At 31.5% G+C, this 25,000-nt stretch overlaps 1 protein-coding gene across 2 annotated transcripts in view; it reads left to right on the top strand.

Moving 5' to 3' along the window:
- The window catches only part of LOC106053361 (forkhead-associated domain-containing protein 1-like), a 44,431-nt gene that overhangs the window by 12,159 nt on the left and 7,272 nt on the right, over positions 1–25,000 (top strand). The window contains exons 3-20 of one of the 2 annotated variants that reach the window (XM_056007378.1): positions 7,466–7,775; positions 9,294–9,361; positions 10,041–10,157; positions 10,486–10,608; positions 11,191–11,361; positions 13,264–13,365; positions 14,293–14,325; positions 15,616–15,693; positions 16,087–16,299; positions 16,901–17,140; positions 17,950–18,148; positions 18,448–18,636; positions 19,518–19,645; positions 20,695–20,844; positions 21,106–21,262; positions 21,883–21,994; positions 22,512–22,778; positions 23,798–23,930. In XM_056007378.1, coding sequence (XP_055863353.1) covers positions 7,466–7,775; positions 9,294–9,361; positions 10,041–10,157; positions 10,486–10,608; positions 11,191–11,361; positions 13,264–13,365; positions 14,293–14,325; positions 15,616–15,693; positions 16,087–16,299; positions 16,901–17,140; positions 17,950–18,148; positions 18,448–18,636; positions 19,518–19,645; positions 20,695–20,844; positions 21,106–21,262; positions 21,883–21,994; positions 22,512–22,778; positions 23,798–23,930 — 2,790 coding nt within the window. The remainder of the gene's footprint in view (positions 1–7,465; positions 7,776–9,293; positions 9,362–10,040; positions 10,158–10,485; positions 10,609–11,190; positions 11,362–13,263; positions 13,366–14,292; positions 14,326–15,615; positions 15,694–16,086; positions 16,300–16,900; positions 17,141–17,949; positions 18,149–18,447; positions 18,637–19,517; positions 19,646–20,694; positions 20,845–21,105; positions 21,263–21,882; positions 21,995–22,511; positions 22,779–23,797; positions 23,931–25,000) is intronic. The other variant, XM_056007379.1, reaches the window with a different exon arrangement.

Genomic DNA, 25,000 nt, shown 5'->3' with positions numbered 1-25,000 from the left:
CTTTTTTATTAGTCTATTTAGTCCATGTCTTTGTGCCAGTTAAGTATTACCATACCAGCAGGTGATGGCTAAGTTAATTAGACTGCTGATGGTTGCTGTATAGAAAAGTTTAAGTATTGTTTTGTCGATTTTAAATTTTCTTAGCTTTCTAAGATAGAAGAGTCGTTGATGAATTTTGGTGTAAAGGTTTTAATAACACTGGTCACATTTACGTGCAAAGTTCATACCAGTACTGTCCAATGTCCATAGACATAGCATGATAAATTGTCTTACTGGCCTTGTCACATGTGTCAGCTGATCGTACACAGTTAACCCTATCGCATCGCCTATAGGGTTACAACAATATTAATCAAGAGAATTATAGAGAGCTTGTGTTACATACCAACTCATGGCCATGCAGGTCAGTCAAGGCTGCATGCATGCACTCCAATAATTTATTCTAATGCTGTTGTTTAATACAAACTGCCTGTTAAACATTTGGCATATTTTGTTTATAAATTTCAAAGTGCATAATTTCAGTTTACTATACTACTATAGACATCTGTTGCATTCATAAGTACTTAATTTTTTTATTTTGAATTTCTTATTTTATGACATACATTTGACAAATAAAAATGGTTGCTCCAACACTGTCAATGCATGATATTACGAATATTAGAGACTGATTGAATGGTGTAATACTGGGTTCTTACTTCCTGAAGTGCTCTAGACACGTGACGAGACAAACACTATACGACTGACTCAAGTCCGTTCAGCAGACAACATGAAGATTTTATTTACAACATAATAATAATATACTGCACTCCTTGTTAGTGTTACAAGTCAAGAAATGATAATCCTATCCGCATAACAGCGGTATCAAAAGTATCCAATACGTTAACAACAAATCACGTCCGCATCTCAGCGGGTAACAATAAGAACAATTACTACTAGTGACACTGGAGCTTCAACTATAGATATCCATTGAAATACGAATAATACTTTAATATCCAATAAGCACATTATGAAATCAGCTCTCAAATATTATTGAGCAACAATCATTAGTCCATTGACTTTCATGCTATATACATAAATACAAGTGTCCAGGAAGAAACGTCCAACCTTCCTGGACCGGGAGCAAGACCTTACTTACTTGACTTGACTGAACTCAAAGTCAACTTTTCATTCTACTTCCTGTTTTCTACATCAGGAATTCCACGTGTCTTTTAAACTATTAACTAAGACTGTGACATTACGCCCTTTCCCTCAAAAAAAGATTTGTAAAAATCTTTTAAAATTTAAGTAATAATACTATTATATGTATAGTCACATCTTTTGAGAGAAAAAATAATATATACAAATGTACAATATGTGCTATAATCTCTTGCACATGTCTTGTCATGCTATCAAAAATTTTGATGAGACTAATATATGGTCTCATTTGATCTTACAATATTTGAAAATATATTTGTCTGTGTAGACAATACTCATAGTTGTCAACATTGTTTGAAAAAGCAAGTTGTCTTGTTTTTGTTTTTTTACACAAAATTTCAAAGTAAATTCTCAATTCATCAATAGAATGCTTTCAATATTAATTTTACAACAGAGTGAGAGCAGCCGTGAAAAATGCTCGTATACAAATATACTTAGTTTATCCAATCAGGTTACATAATCAGATGAAAAATATTGACAATGGTTACATGGTCAAATGAAAAAATATTGACAATGTTCTTTAAAATAAATCAATGCAAGTGAAATATATCTATAATAAATATTTATGTTGTCTCAATGGTTTGTGTACGAAAATAATGACAATGTTTTGACAATGCAACTAAATCATGAAAGTCAAGAAAATATATTCTTCAATGATGATTTATGGGGAACGTCTAAATCATCAAAGTCATAAGCATATTAAAGCGTGAAGGTCGTTATCATGATATTCATTTGGCTCATATGTCTTACTGTGAACTCAAGTTGCTTTAACATATGTATAAGTTACAATCCTCTCTCAAAAAAATGAATCAGCTTTTCACATTATGTAACATCAAATATATTACTTCGAGCCATTAATAGTGCTCCAATAGTCTTCATCAATCAAATACAATGTTCTTTCAAAAATCAAATATATTACTTTGAGCCATTAATAATGCTCCATTAGTTTTCTCATATCCATTCAATATTCTTCTCAAAATTAGTGTTATCATCACATAATATCAAATATACTGCTTGAGCCATCAATAATGCTCCAATAATTTTCTCATTAAATACAATCTTCTCAAAAAATCAGTGTCTACGACACATATCAAATGTATTGCTTCACGAGCCATCAATAATGCTCCAATAATTTCTCATTAAATACAATCATCTTCTCAAAAAATCAGTAATTACATCACACTTTATATATATATTACTTCATGAGCCATCAATAATGCTCCAATAATTTTCTCATATCAATACAATATTCTTCTCAAAAATCAGTGTCTACATCACACACTATCAAATATATTACTTCACGAGCCATCAATAATGCTCCAATAGTTTCTCATTAAATACAATCTTCTCCTCAAAAAATCAGTGATTACATCACACATTATATATATTACTTCATGAGCCATCAATAATGCTCCAATACTTCTCATATCAATACAATATTCTTCTAAAAAAATCATTCTTTGCATTACATATCATCAAGTATATCTTTTCAAGCCATAGATTAAGCTCAAATAGTCTTCAAAACTGATATGTGGGAAAAAATAAATTCATCAGTGAAGATCAATGTCACAATCATATCTATACAATTTACAAAGGTTATGTACAATTGAAAAAAATGAAAAATACATTTCAATAAATAGTGTCACATATTCAGGTTCCAATATGACTGAGTTCTGTTCAAATGGACTCATGAAGAATTAATTTACACATATGCAAAAATTTGGACACATGACTTTTTAAAGTGTCATTTGTACTAATACAATCAACATTTACGAAGAATATGGCATCCATAGATTCCATTGATGAGTAATCAATAGTGACAAGTGTTGTGTCAAAATGTATCAACACAAAATAGGTACAAGAGCTCAATAAAATAAAGTTCTAATCAAGTGATAGTATATGTACACAATAGTATTATTTCAAATATATCTTTGTAACATGTTATATGTGCAGTGAAAAAATGAAAAAAAAAAATTAATGAGAGAATAAAGAGATAAATTAAAGGATAAATGACGAACACAAAAACAATATAGATAACAATACAGTCTGCTTTAAAAGAAATCAATAAATAGAAGACTTTGACAAGAGAATCACAGATGTGTAAATACAAGACTTACACAAACAAACAATATGAATACGAAGAGAAATTACACTACGATTGTACAAACATAACTATATACGACTAAACAAAAAAATTTCTGAGTGATCTAGAAGTCCCTACCGAACAAGGCTGGTCTACTCGGAACGTATTAGGACTAGGAGAACAAAAAGAAAATCCCTAAAGATCCCTATCAGATGAAGTGAAATGGAACGGAACAAATAAATTGTGCCGCTTCAGTCTCAAAACATAAGACAGACCCACGCCGACCGCCCTTTAAGGTAACAAATATCAAAATGAAAAACAATTTAATATGATTCCAAGAGTTATCAATCACTAACTCTATATATAATCAACTTCAATTACTGCTATACCACAGCAAAATCAATGTACTTTATTAATCATATATCCAATTCTTAATTATTACTTACAGATTCTTTATTTTGTAGACTAGTGTAGATTCATCCCCTTCTCTCTTGTAGCTTGTCAAATACAAATACAGCTTGAGTAGTTCAGTAATAATCCATGGGTAAGGTAACTAAGTAATCCGATTGAGAATACACATCAATGTGAGCATCAAAGTAGTAGTCAAATAATCCAGTCATATGCCATAAGATGGCTCAAATGCTCAAGTAATGTCAAAAAATATTTCCGCTTGACCTTTACAATTAACACAAGTCCAACAGGTAATCCAAATAATCCAATAAGATAATCCAAGAGTTAAGTGTAGTAATGCAGGCACGTGTTTCTTCGGTGTACAACGATGACTAGGAGAGGGCCAATAGGTACAAGTTAGTCCAACTTCAACGTCAAAGATCAATAATCCAAAAGTACTTGAACATTCGTATAAATAATCCAACAGTACTTAAGTGGAAAATTTCAGCTTAGATAATCCAAATATGTAAAGTCTCAATCAAATTTAGAATGACCATAAGTGAACAGAGGTCTAAATGGAGGACCTTCTGTATAGCAATGTAAGGTGAGACCTCGATAATGCAAGAGCGTGTCAAGAGTTGGTGACGAGCGCTCACGTGGAAACGATGTATCATCTGTCTTCAGGCGACGCCTTGAATTTTTCACCCACACAAATGTATCAGCTGTCTTCGAGCGACGCCTTGAGTTTTTCACCCACACAAATGTATCAGCTGTCTTCGAGCGACGCCTTCAGTTTTTCATCCACACAAATGTATCAACTGTCTTCGGTTTCTGCCGATGGTGATGTCACGCCGTGCTAAATCTCAAGTGGAGAAATAGGCATTGACCAGGTTTAAAATATACAAGCTATTGATATTAAGTTCGAATGGGTCAATGATAAAGTGGTCTCTAGTAAATACGGGTCAGGTCAACTGGTGAAAACGTGCAGGCTCAGGTTAGTTCAATGATGATCTACTTGAATACTTGTGACTGGTTTCGCTTGAGTGGTGTTTGAGTTTTCAGTCCGTGCGTGTCTAGCACACAACATACTGGCCACCAAAAATGTCAATGCATGACATTACGAATATTAGAGACTGATTGAATGGTGTAATACTGGGTTCTTACTTCCTGAAGTGCTCTAGACACGTGACGAGACAAACACTATACGACTGACTCAAGTCCGTTCAGCAGACAACATGAAGATTTTATTTACAACATAATAATAATATACTGCACTCCTTGTTAGTGTTACAAGTCAAGAAATGATAATCCTATCCGCATAACAGCGGTATCAAAAGTATCCAATACGTTAACAACAAATCACGTCCGCATCTCAGCGGGTAACAATAAGAACAATTACTACTAGTGACACTGGAGCTTCAACTATAGATATCCATTGAAATACGAATAATACTTTAATATCCAATAAGCACATTATGAAATCAGCTCTCAAATATTATTGAGCAACAATCATTAGTCCATTGACTTTCATGCTATATACATAAATACAAGTGTCCAGGAAGAAACGTCCAACCTTCCTGGACCGGGAGCAAGACCTTACTTACTTGACTTGACTGAACTCAAAGTCAACTTTTCATTCTACTTCCTGTTTTCTACATCAGGAATTCCACGTGTCTTTTAAACTATTAACTAAGACTGTGACATTACGCCCTTTCCCTCAAAAAAAGATTTGTAAAAATCTTTTAAAATTTAAGTAATAATACTATTATATGTATAGTCACATCTTTTGAGAGAAAAAATAATATATACAAATGTACAATATGTGCTATAATCTCTTGCACATGTCTTGTCATGCTATCAAAAATTTTGATGAGACTAATATATGGTCTCATTTGATCTTACAATATTTGAAAATATATAGATAGTAAGTGTATGTGTTTTGAGTGGCTGGTAGTGCAGTGTGTGTGCCTGTGTATGAAATGACCAGTGGACCTTGAGTGTACATGCTTGAGTGAACAGCAGTGTGTCAGGACTGTGTGTAAAAGGAAGTCAGTTTAGAGAACAAGTGGTTGGAGTAAAGAACATAAATAGAGACTAATAAAACCATTGTGTTTATTGAAGCTCATGTTGTTTTAGTCTATTACATGGTGTCAGATGGACCGACTCCACCCGCCACAACCGCTGGAATTAAATGGCAACGTAGCAGAAAATTGGAAAAGGTTCAAACAATCCTTTCAGATATATTCGATAGCAAGTGGACTGGATACAAAAAGCAGAGAAGTAGGCCTACAGTCTATGACATTATTGCATGTGATCGGCCAACAAGCAGTGCAAGTCTATAACACTTTCCAATGGACGGATAATGAACGTAATGAATGTGAGATTAGCAAGTCCTTCCATACACTTCACTGCATTCTTAATAAGTTCGAGAAGTACTGTCTACCAAGAAAAAATGTTACCATTGAAAGATGTGTTTTTTTCCAGCGTTCTCAACATAAAGGAGAGTCATTTGACAGCTTTGTCACTGACATCAAACTTGAGGCAAAGACATGTGAGTTTGATTTGCTTAAAGATTCCCTAATAAAGGATACGATAGTTGGTGGCATAAGGAATGAGAACACCCGAGCAAGACTTTTGAGAGAATCAGATCTAGACCTTAACAAGGCAGAAAATATATGTCGGGCAGCTGAGGCTACTGAATGGCAGCTTAAGCTCATGAATGAAGAAAGTGGGGTACAAGTTGTGAATTCAGCTACCAATAGCTTTAAAAGAACAAAATGAAATGTGAGTTGTAGCTATTGTGGCAAGGAACACAGACCACGTCAGTGCCCAGCTTATGGGGAAACCTGTCACAAGTGTCATAAAAAAGGTCATTTCTCGTCAGTGTGCAGATCAAAGCCTGTAAGTATAGTGAAGTCAGAAGGTCGAGATGACTCCGTTGAGGAAACATTTTTCATCGGCAGTATTGGCTCTCATAGTCTAAGCAACGAATGGAACTCACTCATTACTGTTGAAAACAAACAAGTCACATTCACGTTGGATACTGCAGCACAAGTCAATATTCTCCCATACAGAATCTTCAAGCAATTAAAAAGAAAGAAACTTCTCAAATCAACATCCAGACTTACTACTTACAGTGGAGAAAGATTGAAGGTTGTTGGCAAAGTACACATTGAATGTACTGTTAAAAGTAAGATAGCCATAATAGAATTTCAAATTGTGGAGACACATTCAAAGCCAATTATGGATCTACCATGCTGCCAACAAATGAATTTAATTAGAAGAGTTGACTTTATAGAGGACGATACACTCTCAGGCTATGCAGATGTATTTACTGGCTTAGGCTGCATGGAAGAGGACTATACTATAAAGGTCAATTCCATCATTAAATCTGTTGTACAGGCAGCAAGGAAAGTCCCTGCGGCACTACGCGAGGAATTAAAAAATGAATTGAGAAGAATGGAAGATGAGGGTGTCATTGAAAAAGTAGATCATCCCACTGCATGGGTCAACTCACTTGTTATTGTTGAAAAGAAAGGAGGCGGATTAAGGATTTGTCTAGACCCTAGAGACCTCAACAAAGCCATTCAAAGAAAACACATACAGTTACTATCACAAGCACGTCATAAGAATTTTACAATTAAATGTAGGCTTATTGTCTTTTGTTTTATTACATACTAAGCTACATTTAGTTTCTTAAACTATACCACTTTATGGGACAAAAATAAATAAAGTTGTTACATTAAAACTCTTATATGTTTACATACAATTAAGGTTGTAATAATTTTATCTGTTTTGCAGCTCAACATTCCACCTGTTTCTCAGAGACCACCATCATGGAACCCTCCCCTAACAATGATCAACTCAGATGATGTCTATAATGTTCACACATCACAGTACAGCTCACTGCAAACATTTCCCCAGATTTCCTATGCCAACACACCACCCCAACCTACTTCCACATGGGCTCACCCCAGTATGTACCAGCCCCCACCGCCCATGCCTCGCCCACCACTTAGATCAAGGCCCCTGAGTGCTGGTGCTGCCAGAAGGAATTTACAGAATGTTCCAGCAGTGGGACCAACAGTTGGACCTTCAGTGCCTAGGACATGTATGTCTTATATAATCTTACCTTATAATGTACAAGATGTTTCTTCATACAGAAAATAATTAGTAATATGTACATTCCTGTGTCAGTCTAGTCATGCATATTAATTGGTCACTTAAAATCTGCCAAGTTGCTTGTTTTTCTGGCTGATTAAGGCAACCCATTTCATGCTCTAATAGCACTAGGGAAGAGAAGCACTTGTACAAATTTGTCCTAGCATATGAAACAAGAAATTTGCTTGTATCTTTGTGTCTTTCTGTGTATTTTATTAGGATTTGTTTTTGTATTTGTAAATTATGGTTCAGTGTTTTATATATCATTGGTACTTCACTGTATAGTCTTCTGTGCTGAAGGGTCTCTAAATTTAGTGATCTTACTAATGGTGTTACTCTAATCAAGTGTGAATATTCGTTTGTTATAAATCTCATTGCTCTATTTTACATCTGTTCTAGTTTGGTATGTTTTCTGGAGTTGAGGGGTCCCAAACAGAGGATGCTTATTCTAATATTGGCTTAACCAAAGTTACATTCTTGTTTGATTTGTAAAAATTTCTTTTCATCAACCCTTTTGCATTGTTTGATTTTTTAATTCTTCTTCCATGTTCTCATTGTTATGTTGGAGCGTACAAATGATTAGACCAATATATATGTAATGAACAGAGCAGTGGTTTCCAAATCAGGCAGCTCTCCCTATAGTTTTCTTTCTCTATAGGAGTAATTTGGGACCAGTGTCTTGTTTGGGTCTCTTGATGAAGAATGCAGCTTTGAAGGACATGGTCAGCATTCCCTGGGGACACTCCACAAGGACAGATTTTGTTAGTAGTAATAATTTCTTCAATAGGGGGATTCCATGATAATTTTTTCAATTATTATAACAGCTAGATATTTTGAATTTTTTCTCTGGTTTACCATGAATAAGATAAATAGTTTTATGATGCTTTTTTTTTTTTGTTTAATGTTACCTAATAGTTTTTGGATTCTTTTTCTTGTAAAAGTATTTGTTGTACCAGTTATTTAAAATATATCATACTTTCATAGAGGATAGTTTGATTTGCTTTGTCAACACTTATCAAACACACATTCATTTCAAAATGCATTACTAAGTCTAATTATTATTGCCCATCAAAGATGAAATAACTATTTCGTAAAAATTGTTTACCCGAGAAGAATTTGATTTTGATTCCACAAGATTTGACTGAAAATCATCTTTAATGTTAAGTTTGTTAGTTTTAATGAGGATAAAGACTTTGGTATTTGTTATAAATATTGGGCCCTATTAGTACTTAAAAATAAACAGCCATGCAAAAATAAATGTTAAATTTAATATTTACAATTTGTAACATCTGAAAATATTTTGAATGTTGATAGTAGAACTTTATCTTTTATATTATTTGTATATCTTAAGCATTTGTATCAATGGATTGTTGTTTTGATATTTACATATTTTACAAATTGTTATGAAAAATTGATCAAGAATGAAGGAGAACCTTACACATTTGCATTTCTTTTTTTCTACAACCAGCTACAACTGGTGGTTGGGTCACTCAGCCAATCACAAGAGCTGGATCTACTCCTGATCTCCAAGAGAAGGTAATAGGATTCAAGATAAGAGCTTTTTATGTTATTGTGTGAAGGGAATTTGATGAGCAGTGAATTGTATTGTTGTTAAATATTTGACCTTTGTTAATGACATCAGAACTAAGTTGTGAATGACTGAATATTGTTACCTGACTGACTGCATGAGAAAATTTGTTGTGAGTCTTAGAATAACATTGCTTGAAGCTGTTATGAGTTGCTGAAACATGTTTTAAGAGTTCGTCCTTCACTTTCTTCATGTTTAAACTATGAAGTAAAAGCAAGATTCTCTTTTAACAAAAAAGAAATAATGAAGAAAATGAAAGAGTGACCTAAGTTTGATTTTGGTCAATGATGCCACTGAACTCAGCCCTTCATGTATTCAAAGGTGCAGAGACAGTACTTCAAATATTAACAAACGTATTTATAATTTACATGATACAACCATAAAAGTAATGATGACATGATAGTAATTAGGAAAGAAGTATTTCAGCTATAGAAGTGGTGAGATACTGGCTATCTCCTATGTAATATCAGCTAAAAAAGCACTGGACTTTTAAGCTTCATGTAAGCCAAGAGACATGAGTGTTTTTTTTAAAGTGTTTATCCTGAAACTTTTAAAACCTAAACTTTAAATATAATTCATGGTAATGAAATACTTTTGTATTAAAATGTTACTCCTGGTTTATTACAGGATCAAAGAATTCTACAACTTTCAGATGAAATTAGTAGATTAAAGACTTTTGAATTTGATTCATTTCGTAAAGATACACTGCTTCAACAATATCAACAACAAATAGCAGAACTTCAGGTAACACTTAATAGTACTTTAACATAACTTAATACATATATTTGAAATTTTACAAATAAGATGACTATGATCTAACTATAAATACAGTAGCCAACCATAGAAGGTTGTAAAAATCATATAATTCAGTCGGTCTTGTAATATTGATTTTGCCACAGTGAAGTTTAATTGCTCTTGTTTTGAATCATGTTTTGAAATAGGTCTAATAAATATATTTTTCTATAAAAGGAAGAGAGTTATCACATTTTTTAAAGTTAAAATATATATATATATCTGCAATCATAACTATCAGACCTCTAATCCTCCTTGACAATGTCCACATTATCTGTAGAACAAGCTTAGGCAAGAACCTTCAATTATCATGGGTGGTGACTCTGATTTGTCTTCAAAGCTTCTACACCTTGAAACTGAAGTTAGTGCTAAAAAAGGAGAGATAAGTGCACTTAGAGAACAGGTACAGTTGCAGTTAGACAAATTAGTATAAAATTTATTTTCCATTACTTTTGATTTTCAGATGTAAATAAAAATAAGTAATGATTGATTCACTACAAATAAACAGCTTTATGGGTATCAGATAAAAGGTCAAAGATTCTCACAATCATGAACTCTGAAAAACTGTATGAGGAAGGTCAATATTTAAATCTAACCATTAATAGAATGTACAGATTTCATAGAAAAATATTTCAGTCAGTTAATAGCTGCAGGTTTGAATTTATGAAAATACTGAATATATGGAACTCTTCCTTTAATGACATTTATTCAAAAGTACAATTATATCTAAGCATCAAGTGGCTGCATTTATTTTACATTAACAGTTAGTACTCTTTTTTTTTTAATTATTTCATTAATAAATATTTATGATATGACAGAAACAAGCTATGAGAAATATTAAGCTAAAAATTTATTTTTAAAAATATTTTTTTGCTATTTCTCTCTATATTTATTAATTGAAAATAAAAAGGTGCTTTAAATATTTTTTTTATTTAATGTGTTTGATAAAGGAATAAAATTTCTGTATTGTCTTCGATTTTTGTAGCTCAGCAAATTACAAGATGACAGATCTAACAGCCCACAACTTTTGCGTCAAGAGCTTGGAGAAAGGATTAAAGAGATTTCTTCCCTTAGGGGAGAACTTGAACGTGTAAAGAAAGATAAAAATATTACTTCTGGATTGGTCACACAGATGCAACGAGATATGTCCAATAAGGTGAGTGCAATATATGTTGGTAAGAAGATTTTGAACTCTTTGAGAGTTTCACAGTGCAGCAGGAGTACATTGTTTGTGATTGATAGAAAAGAGTTTCATTTGGTTTATGTTTCATCATGATGGTGTGATGTCAACGTGGTAAATTGCTTGGCTTTTTTCAACTTGGAACTTATGGGTCTTGGGTTTAAATGTCAGTGAAGACAGGGTTCTTTTAGTTCGGGATTTTTAGGACTCTCCTTAGTCCACCTATCTAATGGGTAGGAAACAGAATACTCATGCCTCACGAGAACTTTGCTGCAGCAGGGGTGTGTGGTCCAAAAGTATTTTGAAACTGATTCTACATTTTATAAATGTATAACTTTTCACAAATAAACACAGTTATATTAAACATGAATTTTGTTGAGAAGATTGCTAATTTAAATTGTGTCTAATATTTTTTAAAATAATGATATAATAACATAATCCACATTTTAAGAACATTTGACTATGGTATAAAATAATAATTGTGCTATTCCTGTCTCTGACAAAGGGATCTGAACTGTTGCTGGAAAAGGTATTGCTGCCTAATTTGTCATTGTGGTCTCCATGTTGTCATTGATAAGCATTTCACAATATTTATTGTACACAGTGTCTATTGTCATGGCTTCTAAAAGTAATACATATTTATTTTTGATAATCATTGTTTTGCATATTTTGTTGCATGGTGAATTCTTTATCAATTGATCAATATATTGCAATCCCATTCTTCAGCTATTCTTCCTCATCTTGAAACTCCATAAAAATTATTTAAATTTCATGAATTTCTTTATTTCCTTGTTTATTGTCTTATTATTTCTGTTATAGTATGATTATATAGTTCTTTTTAGACTAGAAAGATAATGGAGCTATCATTTGTATTTAAAATTTCAATAACTTTGTGAGTAAATTGTTGTTCATTGCTATTGTGTGTTGATCAGGTGTAGCTGTTTTGTAGTGGCATGATATGCTAAGTCATTTCTGTAGATAGCTAACTTCAGAATCACCTGTAATAAATGACTTTGATTTATACTCATTCTTTCATTTATTTCTTTCACTCACATTTTATCACTTTGCCATAGACTTTGTAAACAAACACTCATGTATGCTTGTAATAAATACTTTTAAAACTGGTTTTACTTTGATACATTACCATATTTTTGGAATGCCATGTTTTAGTTTATTTGAAATATGTTCTATTAGTTTTTTAAAAATCATTCAGTGAGACTGTCATTAAATACTTATGTCACTTACTACTTTTCCCACTATACACACATGAGATGAAAGTGGTTTATATGTTGCATTAGCCACCACACAAGGAGACAAAATTACATTCAGAAATTCTATTCTTTGGGTTGCAGGGGAGGGGTTGATTTCAGGCACCTTATTTTCGTCATTCTTCTTCTTCATCGTTCTCATTGTTATATTTTCGTCATTGAGCTTGTAGCTTTGGTACTTTTGGCTTAAGGGATGAACAACCTGTACACCCCAATCTTTGAGTTACCTTAATTACTGAAAGAAGAAATGTAATGATTCTTTATAATTCAAATTTTCACAGTCAATTATTTTCTTCCAAAGTTTATCTGTTGTCACTCCCAATACAAAATATTTCTCCTTATTGAAACTAGGCCTATCACAAAAAATGAATGTAATATAAAATACATTTTTAAATTATTGTATGACTTCATTTCATGTTAAAGTAGCACCAAGCATAAAATTGGTTTTGTATATTTGTTTGCAATATTGATTTCTTAGTGTTGACTCTTATAATCTAAATTTAATATTGCTTTGAACAGAAAAAAAATAAAATATATTAATTTAATTTCTGATGATGGAATACATTTTAAAATTTAAATTGTTTAAAGTTCTTCTTTGTTTTGTCCCCAGGATGCCAGTATCAGTCGAATGGCTAGAGAGATCGAGGTGCTCAAGAAAGACATTAGAGAACGAGAAAGTAGGGAGTCTCAAACTGTTGTTAAGGAAGTCAGAGTAAGTCAAATTGTTTTTTTTGTTTGTTTTTATATTGAGGTTCTACTTTAATAGAAAGTTTGAGACATTTAAATACTATTTTGGACATTGATTTATTTTATCCAGCTGCTTTAAGTAAAGAGTTGCTTATTGATTTCAGTTACTCTTTAGCATTTATAAAAAGCTTTGAGGTAGTCTGTGAAATCCACAATTATGAAAATTATTAACATTTTTTAGTTTGAGTGTTGAAATTAAATTGAGAGACATTCTAAATTCACCAGTTATATTTTAGCACTAAATTGCTTTAATTACTCTTTCAATACAAAATTATGTTCAGTCGGAAAATGTGTATAACTAGATTTAATACTTCTGTGTTTACATTTATTTTGTTTTTCTACTAAATTGATTTAAGTTGATAAAAATAGATATTTTAATTTCTAGAAATCTAGAAGAACTTTGAAAAAAAAAAAGGAACTGATTACATTTATCCAGAGGTTCAAAAATATTTCCAATATTTCAAGTTATAATGTAAACCTAAGCACCAGAGATGCTGGCAATTTTTTTATCTATGACTTGCACATAAATTACTAATCTTTAAAAATAATTGGAGTCATATTTCTTTGCAAAAAAAAACAAACAAACAAACAAAAAACATTGTTTTAGCACTTCCGTAATATTTGCAATAACAAAGTTAATGATTTAATTGTCACAGCTTTAGATGATTAGTCTAGATGCACATTTTGTAGATTTTTAAAAATGTTTGACTGGTTAAACCTTATTTGTAAATCATTTCTTGTAAAGATAAGTTCTTTATCTTTATGAATGATTTCTTATATGTATTTGTAGTTGTGTATTGATTTGTGTGTGTTACATTTGTAACTCTTCATTTTAAAAAAGGGAAAAATAACTAGTCAGTTGTTTAATGGGCTATGTCATTATTTTATTAAGGAAGTTCCTCCATATCTTAAACTAAATGTAGTGGTAAGATTTTTTAAAACTTCAATTTCTATTATAATTTTTACATTTCTATAATTATCTTTAAAGTTTTAACCTGCAATTGCTGTTTAATTTAAACATTTAAACAGCTTCAAAAGTAAACATAAAAAAATTAACAGCATTGTGCATTGTTTTATTTCTTTTAATTTTGGTAATTTTTTTCTACATTTTTTAAGACTCTAGATTGTATAACAGTAGTTTAGTAGTGCATGCAATTTGTAAATTTTGTTTGTTTCATGTATTTTTTTTTTTAAAGTCCAGAATGTAGACTAACTGTAGTTTAGAATAGGAATGCATGTTTTAAAGATGTTATTGGTGTATATTGAAATGTGTCTATGGCCTGATGCTACTAAAAAAATAATTGAGCTTGAATAAATCATGTTTTTTTTTCCTAGTTAAGTCATTTAATTTTTTAATTTTTTTTTTTAACTAAAAACTTTTTTACTTGTCCTCTTCATTCTTTGATAGCACTTACAGATTTGAATTTAAGAAAATTCCAGTGAAATTAATTTGTTTATAATTTGTTTCTAGAAAATGTTCTTAACTTGTTCACCCATTCAAAAATAAGCTACATCCCTTAGATACATTTGACAAATGTGTTATGAGACTTGAAGCCTTGCCCCCTGATGTTTTATTTTATATTGTCTTAAGTTGATTCTCAAATTCTTTCATCATTTCTGTACAGCTCCAAGCATGCTGCAGAATTTGTTTTTATAGCTTTGTAATTATTAGTATTATCACTTGCATGAAGTTCTTTGTAAATCCCATTAGATAGTATTTAGCTATTGAAAATGTAAAACTAGTTGCTATAATTCTATTACTTGTCTAGACAGTCTTGCCTTTCAGTAAATAAGTACGTTATATTACATAAAAACAAAAGATATTACCAGTAATATTGTTTGAGAAAGTGAGATTATATTAGATTGACTAATAAATCAGAGATTTTAATGAAACTTAGCATAGCTTTTTCTTTGCTCTCTGTAATAAGCAAGAGTTAAAATTAAAAGGTTTGAGAATCATATAAAGTTTTAATTTTATTTTATATCTTAAATATGCTTAGTTCAATAAAAGACATTTTTTTGTTTTAAAAAAAGGAAAATATTATTATAAGAAAAATAAATATGATTATATCGAAATTCATTTTTAATATACTAAACTTACATTTTACTTATGTTTAATATAATTTACCATTGTTTTTTTAAAGTAAACTCTGTATGTTTAAAATAAAAATAAGTTACAATTGTCTACTGAGAAATTTTGTTATGTTACTTACAGAAAGAAAAAGACCAAGAATCTTCCAAAGCTGTAGAGGAACACAGTGCTAGAGAAAGAGAACTTATCTCACTAAGACAGGTCAGATATTGACAATGTTTATAATAATTTAATATTTACGTTCATTATAAAAAGAAAGGAAGAATATAATGTACAGTTTTGAACAGACAGTTATGTAAAGGCTCATTTTTTGTGGTCTAGGCATAGAGGAAGATAGTAGAGATACTATAAAGGATGATGTTCACTGTATATGTATACAATTCTAATATTTTAACATTTAGTATAAAAGTATGGAAATAAAATATATATAAAATGAAAAATTGTTTCCGTAATTTGTTTTTTTTTTTCATAATAAAAAAGTTACCTTTTTGAAATAGTTATTAGATCTTTTTTAGTGCTCAAAGTATTTATTGCTTCAACTATGTTTCTATATGGATTTCTTATTAAAAAGTGTTTTTTTTCCTTTATGATCAGAAATTTAAAGCTACAGAAAGTAAGATACAAGAACAAGCAGACTTGATAACAGGTCTGAGAGAAGAGTTAGAGAAGACCAAGGCTCAAGTGTTGCAAGAGAAAGAGAACCACAAAAAGATACTAACTGATTTGGAAACCAGCAGGACCCAGATTATAGATGTACAGAGAACTGAACGAGTGGTGAGAGTTGATCTGGAGCAGGCTCAGAAAAGGGTTAGTTTGTAGGAATGGTTCTTTTATATTGTTACATACAGAATAATAAGTTATTTTCTTGTTGAATTATTATGGCTGAAAAGGAGAGTGAAGAATAGTTTATCATTTTCTGTAATAGTTAACAACTGTGTTACTTAGTCAAAACAATGGACATTAGTGAATAGATTGGGTTGCCTGAATCAGCCAGGAAAATCAACGACTTAGCAGAGTTTGATTGATTAAATGCATGAATAGATTGACACATGAAATGTGTAGCACATAATTATCTTCTTTTTAGAAGTAATATCTCTAATACATAAAATAAGATAAGACATCTTTAAATGTTTTTCCAAAAGATATATTACTAATGTAAACAACAATCCTAGATTATTTTGTATCAATATAGTTGAAGCTTTTTCATTGCTACAAAAAAATATCTATATATAATTCAGATAGCCTACTAACAACCTCTGAAGCTTATTTAAGTGCCACTATGTCAACTAAACATATAAAAAAAAAAACTGTATGAAATGACTTAAAATAGCATTTTTTTTAGTTTAAAAGTACAGAAAAAAAAAAAAAAACATTTCATATAAATTTGGATTTGTATTATTTCCAAAAGTTTGAAAGGTTTAGATCTAAAGTGTTCCAAGTGACATTCTCCACTCCTGGAGTTCAGGCCCCTGAAACTGAGATTACAGATGATGAGCTAATTGAAGCACTGAAGAAGTTTGTTGGAGAGCAGAACACATTGCACTCTCAAATCAAGGAGTTAGAAGCCAGTGTAGCCAGTGCTAACTCTGGCAAGGAAGAGCTCCTAAACCAAGCAGAGAAACTGAAAGAAGTCTTAATGGAAAGTTCAGTGAGTTGAACATTTATAAATTTAAAAAATGTGAAGATAGCTTATGTCTAGCTAGAAGTAAGTACTACAGTCTAATGATTACTAGTATAGTACCCCTTTTCAGACCTTAGGATCTATACAGCAGATGATGTAAAGTTTATCTATTTCTGTAACCTGCAGTTAACAAGGAAGTCATGAGGCCAGCTAAAATGACCAACCACCTTTACTTTCCACCAACTAATGTCCATTAGAAATACCAAAATCCAGAATCAGTCTTCTTTGGGATTGAAACTGAGACCCCTTGGTTCAGAAGCCAAGCACTTTACCACTTAACTGCCATGCCCTCCTAATGGCTAGTAACTAAATAGTTAATTTATAATATATAATATACCAGCTTATAGAGTGATACACAATGTCTGTAATAGACTGTGAGCTATTAAGTACATTGTTATGCAGAAATGTATTTAAAATTACATTGTGCCATGAATCATGGCTGCCTGGTCCAGCAGTTTGCGGGCTGGACTGTCATTTGGACTTATTGATGGTCCCAGATTCAAACCCTGCCCGCTCCCATTCCCTGTCATCTGGCAGGAGGTTTGGACTAGGAAGTAAATTATCTTCAACTTTGAAGGAACATCTGAAACATGTAAAACATTTTACAAACATGTCTATCATTGTTTCAAAAATTCTAAAATATCAACGAAAAAGTTTTTGTGTAATGAATTTTGGTATCTTTTTTTTTCACACTCATATTTAAATTTAAAACAAAATATTTTTCTTTATGTAAATGGAAACAAAAATTGAATTCCCTTTTTTTTATTTTATAACAGAAAAGACTTACTGGTAATGGACGACTTGTATCATCTCTTAAGCAAGAAATGTCAATCATTCAGTCAGTCAGCACTGAACAGAATTTGACTTGGATCCGTGACTTACTCCATGAGATGATCAGCTCTGAGCTGGACTGGGAGACCAGGATTGAGCAAGCTTTAGAACATTGTGGTGTCAATGTCAAAATATCTAACGAAGGTGGGCATGACCTGTTTCTTTCAAATCAACCTTTTTTTATCATGCACTTTCCTCATAAGTATATGAGAACAGTTTGATCTGGTATTGTTCCGTATTTCTCAAGGAGCAAAATGGAGAAGGCAATACCAGTTGATAGTGTGAAAGGTTTCCTTAAAGTTCTATAAATAAAGTTGCATGAGAGGTTCTTGGGTCTTAGTTTGAAATACACTTCACTCTTGTAGAGTTTTTTTTTTTCATAAAGCTTCAATTTACTTTTTGTTTAGTACTTAATATAATTTATCTGTGATTTTTATTTGAAGAACCTGGAAAGCACATTGAGTCACTGATGGCCAAGTGGGAGTCATCACTAAAAGAGTCAGACAGTCTGAAGGCTCAGATTTCTGCCCATCAAGAGTCACACAAAGCTGAGCTTGAGCTAAGGTTGTCTGCTCTTACCAGTGACATGGAGGCTAGATTGCAGGATGCTGTAGAGAAAACTAGACTTGAGGGTTGGTACCTAATCTTTCTTGTAGCATTTCAAAAATAGTTATTATAAAACTATTCCCTAAGGTAGTTCACTATTTTAGAACAGTATTGAGTCGACTAAGAATAGCTGCTGACTGGGATAAGTGGAGAGTTTGGGCTCTAGGTAAACTGTCACAGCACTCCTATGACAAAAGTCAAGGGATAGAGGAGAGAGATTGTGTCTACCAACTCTATTGAGAATTTATTATCTGATCAGAAAAGTAAGAATGACAATTTGCTTTATCATTATATGATGACCACTTGCTTTATCGAAATATGATGATCACTTGTTTTATCGTAATATGATGACCACTTGTTTTATCGTAATATGATGACCACTTGTTTTATCGTAATATGATGACCACTTGTTTTATCGTAATATGATGACCACTTTTGTAATTCAGGAGGCTGAGGGTTTTGCACTTCATTTATCTGTACATAAACCTCTCTTTAACCTTTGACCTTAGAAACTAAACTGTCTAGCTATCTCACACCAAGAATGAACTTTGTAATGTTCATGCCCTGTAATAATATACAATATTAATAATATTTTACTGTATGTCTTGATTTAAAAGAAGCATGATTTTCCCTTTTGGCTCAAGATCCTGTGCTGTTGTGCATTCTAAAGTCCAGACTTGATCAAAAAGTCTCACACTGTAAAGCTCATTTATGTTAAAACTCATTATGGCAGGCTGGTTAATTCTCTCATACCATTCTTAGATCATTATTTTTTTTATTATGGGATCTAATTAAAGTTTTGACTATTACATCTAAAATTCTTTATTGCTGAATTATTAGGTTTCTACTGTACAACATTGTTTTGTTTTTTTATTAGATTACTTTATTAAATATTTAACTTAAACAGGTGAAACCAAGCTAAATCTAGCTATTGATGAAATCAGGGCTGTGGAAACTGCAAAGAGAGAAAGCTCTGTGGAAGCTGAGAGAAGAAAAATTGATGAACTGCAGGAGGCTTTGGAGCAGTTAAGAGCAGTATGAATTTTTAAATTTATATTAAATAACATATAGCGATTTTGCTTTTTGCAGGTCAAAATCTATATCAAAACAAAATTTTATTTCAAGATGGATTTTAAAAATATTTTTCTTTAAAGCCATTGGAAAATAAATTTTATTAATAATATCATTTCAAGAACTAGACCAAGAGTTTTCTAGTTATACACACTTTACTGTCACTAAAACACAATTCAGTGAGATTTTAAATGATCTTTGTAGCAATTTTTACATACATTTTTAGCAATAGTGCACTTAATTTAAAACTCTTTGAGTGGTTTCTAATTTTAAGACATATTTCTGTTTAGCTTGAACAGGAGAAATTTTGTTACTAAGATTTTAGTGAGAAAACTTTAGGGAGGTAAAAATGTATACAATGTGTGATTGTAAATAAATTTACTAAATGCCTTTGGTTCTGTTCACAACTCTGTATATTGAGTGTTTGCTGACATTTAGGCCGGAGAACACTGAACTTGGAGGAGTAGAAGTGGTTGGGTGGGAAGTGAAAGTAGCTGGTCATGTTGATCACACTATATACAAGTCTACTGTTGAACTGATAAACTTATCTATATGCTTTATATCCTAAGCCTGTATCATTAGAAATAAATGTGAATGCATAATAATGAAAATAAGCTCCTCCTCCTTTGAACTGGAAAATGGATGTGAAGCCAGATTGTTGCATTGAAAAGCTCATTACACTCAAAGCATGGATAACTTGGGTCTATAGCCTGCTTTTACAATAGGTTTTAAAGCATATTTTGTTTTACTTTGCTGCAGATATCCTCTTTGCCTCATAACTTGTTTGTGCAGTATTTATTATCTCTCACACTTAGTTTCAGATTATCAAAGAGGAAATAATTTATCCCTTATTTTTTTTTTTAAAAACATTTTTTTATTGTACATTTTTATATTGATGATGTTCATTTCACATTTTTTTATTGTACATTTTTATATTGATGATGTTCATTTACTGTCATACATTCCTTATTTCATCATTTTTTAAAAATATTCATTCAATATTTTTTGTGCAGGCACTTGCTGAACGTCAGTCAGAAGACCAGGCTAAGTTAACTGAGGCTTGTGTTGCACTACAAGAGCTAGAGTTTTTGAGAAACTCTGAGCAGTCATTAAAAGAAGAAATCACCAAATTAGAAAAACTTAGAGTGGAGGAGTCTGAAAAAGTAATTAACTTTCATTTTGCTTGTTTGTCTTAAAACATTGACACAATCCAGATAGTCTATTAAAAAATTTGTTTACCATAAATAGCTGTATATCAACCTTATTAAAAGTGTACATCTGTGCCTCTTTTCATAAAGACACAAAACCATTATTACACATTACACTAGTGACATTTTCTTTTCTTTTGGGATGTGTTTACATAGACAGAACTATTAGCTTTGTCCTCTTTTGTGTTCATGGGGTAACATTCTTTTTTTTTTCAGTTCAACACTGAAAAAGCTGGTCTGGAAGCAAAATTTGAAACAGACTTATCCTCCTACAGAGAGCAAATAAAACAACATTCGGTGACCATTGTGACAATGGAGGAAAGATTAGAGAAAATGATGAAGAAAAATAAAGACTATGTTGATGAAATAAGCAGTAAGTTTTTAGTATGAAAACATAAAATGTAATTTTAGTACTTTGCCCTGATGTTTCTTTAATATTGTTTTTGGTTAATTTTAATAGGATATTTCACTTTGCCCTGGCTTTTATGATGTTTCAAGAATTTTTGTACCTTCAGAACATTTACATTTTCCAGGTTAAGAAGATACGATTTGTTGTTTTTTCTACATTCTCTTCCTATGACAGTATGAGAATTCTAAAATTAGAGAGCATTAAGCTTTTAGTTACCTCCTCTTCAGTCATTCTCCTTTTCTAACAGCAGTCATGACCTACAATTTCAAGATTTGATCCCAAGGCTTTCAACAGCTACTATTTATTTTTGAGATGATTCTTACTACCAGAAGTTCTTTGCTCCTTTCAAGTCTCTTTTTAGATATGTTGTGATTCTGTCTGTTTAGCCAACAGCTGCTTGACCAATAAACATGAACAAGATATTTTGGGTTCTAGATTAAATGCCCAGTACATTTATCCTAATAATACATTTTACTCTGACATATACTTGAATCAGGGGCTGATTTATTTGAAATGTTTCAAATACAATTTGTTTGTTTGGATAGATTTTATTAGTGAATATTATATTCTTTTTTTATTTGTAGAGCTGAAATCAGAAAAGTCATCCAAACCAACATTACTACCAAAGCCAAAAGTAATTATCCAAAGGCCAGTTGAAGAGTTAGCAGCTCTTGAACTTGTTATTAATGCTTTAAGGTAAATGTTGTCTGCAAACATTGCTTTAAAGGTATTTAGTTTTTTTTTAATTAAAGATTTTTATTGAAAAACAATTACATATTTTTTTTTGCGTCTGCATTTTGAGGCAGTTTTTTTGTGATGATATTCTCAAGATAACTAAATCACCTATATTTAAAAAAAATATTAAATAAATTATAATATTTTTTTTATTTAATATTATGTAACTCATTTTTATTTCAAAGTCCAGGTAAGAATAAACATTAATTTAAAAAAAGACTAAAACAATAAATAATAGTAACACCACATAGTAAATAATTCTTTCATGCTTTGAGTTTGAGCAGAGCTTAAACAAGAATAAAAAATGTTAACACATCAATCATGAAAGCTCCAGAAAAAATATTTCTTTAAAGTAACTGCCAGACTCAATAGCACATACAAGATTGCACTCCTTTCATGGTTTAATATTTTATAACAAGATCTCAATTTATATTTTAAAAATATAAAGTAAAAATTTTTTTTTTTTTGTTTTTTTTAGACAGGAGAATACTGTATTAAAGAAAGAAATAAAAGATTCCCAAGATTGTATCAAAGGTCTTCGGAAAGATCTTTCTGGTGCCTCTGCCAGGCTGTCAGACATCTCTGGAGAGATGAGTGAGTCCCAAAAACAGGAAATGGAAAGGAACCGGGAACTCTTGAAGCAAAAATCGAATGAGCTGACAGAACTCAGGCAACAAATGGTGAAGTTGACACAAATCATTGACACTCAGAAAGAGGAAGTGAAGAAACTTCAAGCAGAATTGAAGTGAGCTGCTAGATTTCTATGCAAATAGTAGTACAATTTTCCTTTCTTTGTCTTTGTGTGTCCTTTGTATAGTAAACCAAAATTTGGTTTCAAATTCTAGCTAAAAACTTTTAGAATTTAATTGAAAATCCAACATATTTATGTACACATCTTTGAGGAAAATATAAAGTAACAGTCTATCTTTACTTCAATATTTATTCATATATGGTCTCCTTCAGTCGCGAATCATCTCATGGGATTGAGATGAATGCCTGTGCATTAGCTATGGTTGGAACAATGTTGCCCACATAGCAGTTCCCCCTTCTCTGCAGCCATCTATATCCTAAGGTACAGCAAGTGCATGTATACTTAAGCGTCAGTAGCATCCCAGGTTATGCCATGGTGTAGCACTGTCCTGCAGACTGTCTAAGGGTTGCTGGCTCTTGATTTTCCACAGGGTTGACTCCAATTCAAACCTCTGCTGCCTTTATTCATAGATACAATACATAATAAGCAATTAAAATCAAACTTTTAAAAAAATTTAGCCTAGTTAACCAAATAATTGAAATCTTTTATAAAATTCTAAGCCAAAATATTGCACAAGAGATACAATTGTTTATCAACTAAGAAATAACTATTCAACTTCTTTATGGATGCCTACTTTGAAACAGTAACTTAGCCTGTAACTTATAGCATCAACTTACTTGTAACTTATAGTATCAACTTACTTACTCCCTCTTTTTCATTTCTTACACACAACAGAAAGTTGTTTTTGATTTGGAAGTATTGCTAAATTCTTCAAATGAATTATTTATTTTCCAGAACTTTCTTTTCAGCTGTGTTTCTTTGTCTTTACACTATTTTTCTTTTATTTAGGACAGACTATTTAGTATCATTGCTGAAGACTTTAACCCTTTGATTTATTATATTGGTCATTCTGCATATTCACAATTTACATACCAGTAGTTTGTATATTTCACTTTAAACTATATATATAACCCTGTTGTTTTTTTTAAAACTTACATTCAATGCCTATCCAGGAAAGAACAAAGCTTGTGCCACAAATATAAAGTCAGTATTGAAGAGCACAGTGTGAGAAGTAAGTCACTTGAAGAAGAACTGAGGAGAGAGAAGGAGGAACAGAAGAAACAATTAGATCTCATTGATCAAGAGGTTTGTAACATTCATGAAACAATTAGATCTCATTGATCAAGAGGTTTGTAACATTCATAAACTCAGTTGTCATCCAAGATAAATTTACTTGTTGCACCATCAAAGTTTCCATGCTGTTATTGCATGATTTGAGTCACAGATTCTTTGTCACTGTTAAGACACACATTTGATTCTCCCAAGCTTATATTATATTGTGTTAAGACAGGCTTCAGATTTCTCAGTCATATTCATGGACTAAAAGAATATAAGAATACTAAAAGATATTATTTTCTCATCAGTAATCAAAGAAAATTATACTGTTAATAACAAACAGACAAGCTCTAGTAATCCCAATTCATATATCTGAAATATTCAAGATTATATTTATAATATTTTAGATTTGAATGTATCTGATTTCCTTTTTTTTTTCAATCATGATTTAACTTCACTTTCTAGTAAAAATAAAATTTTAAAACATTCTGTGAGGCCCACATGACTCTAAAATATTTTTATACCTAAAACTTGCAACTTAGCTGTTATTATCTCAGAAAATTCTGTAATAGTTTAGATTGATTATGCTGTCTTGGTTGATCTGATGTATAAGACATTTTCTTTAGGTTTTGAAATACTGTTTTCATTAGTCAGTATAGTCAGGGGTACAATCTATTTCATGACAAAATGTGTTTTGATAAGGTAGTGGCTACTAGTTCTGATGCTCCTCTTTCTGTTCTGATATAAGTGTGATTTGATAAGGTAGTGGCTACTAGTTCTGATGCTCCTCTTTCTGTTCTGATACTTTATCTGTAAAAACAAATTTTTCCTTCTCCACTTCCTCTTTTTAAAATAACTTTTTTAAAGACAAACTTCCTGTGAACACCCAATGAGAGGAAAAATAGTTATATAGAAACAGACTTCTTGACATTTAATTGATCAGAATGGGCATTCAGCAAAAGTCACATTGTATCATACATGTTAGTTTAAAAAAAAAAGACTTACATTTGGTAACTCAAACTAAGATGTGTCTTATAAGCTCATGAAAATTCAACAACTATGAACAATGTTTCTCAACTTCCATTCATCAGCTTTCTAGT

This window comes from Biomphalaria glabrata, chromosome 13 (genome assembly GCF_947242115.1).
Source record: "Biomphalaria glabrata chromosome 13, xgBioGlab47.1, whole genome shotgun sequence".
Lineage (NCBI taxonomy): Eukaryota > Metazoa > Mollusca > Gastropoda > Planorbidae > Biomphalaria > Biomphalaria glabrata.
The sequence above is the reverse complement of the archived record's forward strand: the minus strand, read 5'-3'. Positions and strand labels throughout refer to the sequence as shown.